Raw genomic sequence first — 5,235 nt, forward strand, 5'->3', positions numbered from 1 at the left:
TATATATATATATATATATATATATATATATATATATATGATATTGAAGTTCCAACCAATATATTTTAAATATTATTAAAAAATATTATTGAATTACAAATAATTGAGTTATGGTGGAACCACCCAAAATTAATTTTGGCATTTGCCATCTCTTTCTTGTCATGTTGGTTGATGCCTTTTTACTTCTCACCAAATTTAGTACATGATTTAATATTTGTTATAATTACAGTTTTTTAATCACATAGAAGAAATTTTGTGTAATTTTTTTTATTAACTTGAATATCCAACCCGTTATACGAGCCGACTAATCCTAGAACAATCACCTGTTTTATGAGTAGTCCGGAGTCATCGCATGTGAACTCGTGGCCACAAAAGGATTATTATTCTTCCATGAATTTGAACCTGAGATTTTCAGACACTTTTGAACTTTGAAGTCTACACTCTAACTAATCAAGCTCCACCTTTGTAGTTAATTTTTGTAAAATTTGATATTAAAAAGACGACAATTAACATAGGGATAATGTTAAATTATGAATCAGTTATTAATTAACTAGAAGGGTACTCGCACAATGCAGCGAAATAAATCTTCATTTTAATGTTTAGTTTTTATTTTTTGTCTCTATCGATATAATACAATTTTATGTGGTTTTGAGAAAGCGATAATGTTTTTATTTTTGAATGAAATATAAATTTGAAGATAGCATAAAAAAATTAAAATAAAATAAAATAAAATAGATATTAGTATCAAATTAACTATTTAATAGTTCTCGTTTTTTGGTGTACATTCTTTAATTTAATTTAATTTTTTATTATAATTTAATTTACGTCTAATAACAAAGTAATTTATTTTTGGTTTAATAATATAAATTTTATTAAAGATAATAATTAAATATTATGTTAGAAACTCAATGATTATCTTAATTATATTTTAGATTTTCTATATTTAAAATAGATGTTTATCATGTATTTGATTATGTTTATCTGCAGTTAGTTACACGAATTGAAAAATGAAGCCTTAATAAGTTGTACTTACGCAAAATCACTTGTAATCTTGAATTTTAAGTAATATGTATTAATAAATACTACTTAATGCATAAAAATTGGATTTTAAGAGTTCTTATCAAATGGTATATAATATAGTATTAGTATAGATAATTTATATTATATAACTTAATAAAAGGGAATAAAATAAATATAAATATAAATACACAAAAATGTTTTTAATAATTGATTGTTACTTTTGCAAGGGCAAAAACATGAATCACGTAGTTAATAGAAAAGGGTCCCATTTGTCACTATGCCAAATGGTACAAATCATCACCAACACATTTGTTTCAATAACTTGGGGAGAATACATTTATTGGTTAAGCCTCGTTTACCAAACATTTATCGGAGTAAACATTTACCAAGTCAAATTATCTCATCGGATGAATATGGTACGGACCAAGAATCTTACCCAGTAAGAATGATATAGAGACCAAGAGTCTTACCCTGTAAGTAAGAGCGACGACTCTTACCACGGTAAACGCTTACCGTGTAAATTATTACATACGATTTCGTTTTGGTGGACTAAAATCTTACCCGATAAGTAAATAGTAATGTTAAATTTTACAAGTAGTAGACTAAAAACACCATTCACCCCATTTACGAGTTAAAAAATGTACACGTCATATTAACTTAAATACAATCAAAACAACACAATATACCATGAATTTCGATTTTAGGGTTTATTATTAATCAAGCCAAGAGCCAAAAATCCTTTTGCCGTTTGGTTGTAATGAGATAACCACCAACTCTTTTACTCTTACGCCGTACAGCCACCGCCATACATGTAGCATTTTGAACACAGTAATCCACCATCCCACCGCCACCGACTGGTCTACCTGCCCATGTCAACAACAGTCGCCATGAAAATAGCTGCTTCTTTTGCCCTAGAACCAACATTGTCACCTCTTGTCGTTTCGCTTCCTCCACGATGGTTCTGCCTTTCTCTTTGCCTTCCACCATCGATATCTCAACTTCTACCTTCAATCACAAAATCACAAGAAATGATGTCGCTACCATAAGAGCTGAACTTAAAAAGCTCAGAGGAATTGAACAATACTCACGTCTGAACGTTTCAGCTGACATGAGTTTTTCATAGAGCAAAGAAAACCTGGAACTTTCACAGGTTTCTCGTTAGGCAATTCGTTTCCTGTATCAAGAAGCAGAAAACGACAGTCGTATACTCGATAGTTTTGTCGTGAAATAACTACTGAAAAAATGGCGAGATTCTAACGAACCTTGTTTGGAAGTAATCTTCTTGACGTGTAGAAGAACTACAATGTCATGGCTCTGAACCGTATGCGTTAAGGCCCATTGTAGGGCGTTTCTAGCTTCGATGCTTGAATCAACAACGATCATCACTTTCCTACCAACAGTGTTTACAGGTTTCTCAGCTGTATCAACATCTTCAGATTTACTCTCTTGTTCATTGGAATGACTGACGGAATCTTCGGTTTTGTGATCGTCGGTTTTAATGGAAGAATCTGCATTCTCTTTCAGTTGTATAGTCGGCGAACGTACTCTAACGTGTGGCCTGATTTTTGTGAGGCAAAAAGTTGGCATTTTGGAGCCATTTTTGACCATGTTTTCTTGTTCTTCTAAGTATGATGGAGAAGAAGGAGAAGAAGAAGGATTAAAGGGGAAAAGCAAGAATGGGTAGAGAATTATTTATGATAGGCTTTGTTGGGGCCTATCTTGTCTTTTTGCTTTTCATTTTTGTAAAGTAATTATAATATAAATTATATATATTTATAATTAATTATTTTTTTAATTAACAAACATATTTTATATGTAATTTTATATTAAAAATCATGACAAATTTTTTATTGAAAAATTTATTAAAATAGTCAATTTTTCAGGGTTGATTTCACCTTTTTTTTAAGTGTTTTTCTTCCTAAGTTTATTAAAATAGTCATAGGTCTACAAAACTTACATATGCAATGGGGACCCATCTAAAAAATAAAAATAGTTTACACTTTCTACCTTTTTTTGTAAAAAAAATTCACATTTCCCATCCAGGTCCGCAAAAAAATTTACATTTCTCATACAGGTACGCAAAAAAAAATTAAAATTGTGAATCTAAGGTTATTTTGATAAACCTTGTAAAGAAGTAGTGGCTAAGAGGTGAAATCAACCAGTAAAAATGACTATTTTAACTAATTTTTCTTTCTTATATCTATCAACAAATTATATATATGCATACATAGATAGGGTTAGGTTCACGTGAGACCAATGGTTTTTCGTGAGACCCGTAAGACCAATTTATGTTCATTGATCAACTTTATAAGCTAATGATCTAGTGGTCTAAAGTTGTACGGTGACAATTTTATGATTATTGAGAAGTCTCGTGACAATTTTGTGATTATGAATGTTCAGATTGTAGATCTAATCCAATGATTAAGAATTGGTCTTACAGGTCTCATTAAAAACCCTAGGTATCACATGATCCCAAGTCTATATATATATATATATATATATATATRTRTGTGTGTGTGTGTGTGTGTGTGTGTGTATGTATGTATGTTTAGGACAAACAACTTTAAAAATAAAACATATTTGTATTTATTCTTATTTTGATGTATATTTTTATTTAAAATTTGACATCTTAAATATTAATTAAATATATTTGTTTTCATTTCTTTCTTTTTGTTTTGCAATTAAAAATATGTGATGTTTATTAAATTTAATATAAAATTAAAAAAATAGTAAAAAATGATTAAGATACCTTTCATTTAACTGGACTTAACGAAAAAGTTAACGATCATTACACAAAAGAACCAAAATTATTAGGGAATTGACAAACGTGAGGGACCAAATCCAAGTTTTTAAACCTTAGGACGATATCCGTTGAAATTACAAATGTTAAGGACCAAAATTGAACTTTACTCTTTAACAAATTATTGTAAACAAAAAAAAAAAAAAAAAGTAAATTACAGCTTTGGTCCCTATGGTTTACACTTTCTACCCATAGTGGTCCCAAAATCAAAATAAATATGGATATGGTACACGACACACGCACGCTAACACCATTGTACCCTACCACCTACTTCGGTCTAGTCACCTTGTCTGACGAGTACCACATATCCGACCACCACATAAAATAATAGAGGCACAAACCCTTGAAAATCAAACAGAGACACAAGATGTTGGATTTTACCCAAGAACCCATAAACATCAAATTAATACATACAAAACTCATAAAACATCAAACATTATTAGGAGATGAACACAATCATCAAGAGTACAAAAATTATGAAGAGTATTATCATAAATAATAAAAATTATGAAAGACATAAAAAAAGTATAAACAACATCGTATGCATTATTTAAAAACTAATATACAAAACCCTAAATCAACATCAAACTCCTAAAGCTAAAACTCTAAAACCAAAATTCCAAAAAGGAAAATACCACCACCACCATTGAAGTGAACACCACCACCACCACCACCACCACTACCACCATCAACAAACCATTGAAGAAAAACCCCTAATCGAGAAATCAAAACAAAATGATGAAGAAATCAAGACTAAAAATCGAGATGTTGACTTGACCACACCTAAATTGAGACTTAAAGAGATGGTGTTCGATAATGGGAAAGATGGCCCATGGTGGTGAAGTTCGTCGATGAATTTGAAGATGAAGGTGAAGGAGAAGAGATTGTCTCACCTCTGATTGGATCTGCATCGAATTTTTTTTCTTCATCATCGATTGGATTTGGATATATGAATTGGGTTATGGATGAAGGAAGACGATGTCACCAAATGCAAATCAACGGTGGTTTTAGACAAGAGGAAGGGATTATAGACAAGAGGAAGAGGTTTTAGACAAGAGAAAGGGGTTTTAGAGATTAAGGGGAGGATGATCAGAGGAGCGGTGGCCGGAAGGAGGCTGTGTGTTGAGCGGTGGCCAGAAAGAGGCTATGTGCTCGATGGTGTTCCTAAGTTAGATGCTTTTGTATGTGTCTACCTATATATATGTGTGTGTGTGTGTGTGCGCGCGCGTGTGTTTATGTGTGGAAAAGTTCATTTGAGAAGTGTTATATATTTGAGAAGTAAAGAAGTGATCCTACCCCTTCATCTGACCAACATTTGTTGCTTTGACTGTGAAGTATCAGATAATTCCTCGCATGAGTATGTGAAGATAGATGAATAGTTTTATAACTTTTACAAATAGACGAAATCGGGTTCA

General features: G+C 31.3%; 1 protein-coding gene across 2 annotated transcripts; it reads right to left on the reverse strand.

Moving 5' to 3' along the window:
* Positions 1–1,618: 1,618 nt before the first annotated feature.
* Positions 1,619–2,644, reverse strand: LOC112528198. Of its 2 annotated transcripts, none has more exons than XM_025139165.1 (3): positions 2,283–2,644; positions 2,109–2,155; positions 1,619–2,025 (listed from the first exon to the last, which is right to left on the reverse strand). In XM_025139165.1, the coding sequence occupies exons 1-3, from the start codon at positions 2,626–2,628 to the stop codon at positions 1,738–1,740; spliced, it is 681 nt and encodes a 226-aa protein (XP_024994933.1). In that variant the 5' UTR covers positions 2,629–2,644; the 3' UTR covers positions 1,619–1,737. The 2 variants fall into 2 exon arrangements, with proteins under 2 accessions (XP_024994933.1, XP_024994932.1); XM_025139164.1 differs by having other exon boundaries at positions 2,109–2,194.
* Between the last annotated feature and the right edge of the window lie 2,591 nt (positions 2,645–5,235).

Source organism: Cynara cardunculus, assembly GCF_001531365.2.
Source record: "Cynara cardunculus var. scolymus isolate 2C chromosome LG 15, CcrdV1, whole genome shotgun sequence".
Classification (NCBI taxonomy): domain Eukaryota; kingdom Viridiplantae; phylum Streptophyta; class Magnoliopsida; order Asterales; family Asteraceae; genus Cynara; species Cynara cardunculus.

What these genes read in the sequence shown, in the direction of transcription:
- LOC112528198 (XM_025139164.1), bottom strand. Translation starts at nt 2,628, where the DNA reads ATGGTCAAAAATGGCTCCAAAATGCCAACTTTTTGCCTCACAAAAATC. An exon ending in GAAGATTACTTCCAAACAAG is followed by an intron (nt 2,195 to 2,282) that starts GTTCGTTAGAAT and finishes TTCTTGATACAG; the next exon opens with GAAACGAATTGCCTAACGAG. An exon ending in GTCAGCTGAAACGTTCAGAC is followed by an intron (nt 2,026 to 2,108) that starts GTGAGTATTGTT and finishes TTGTGATTGAAG; the next exon opens with GTAGAAGTTGAGATATCGAT.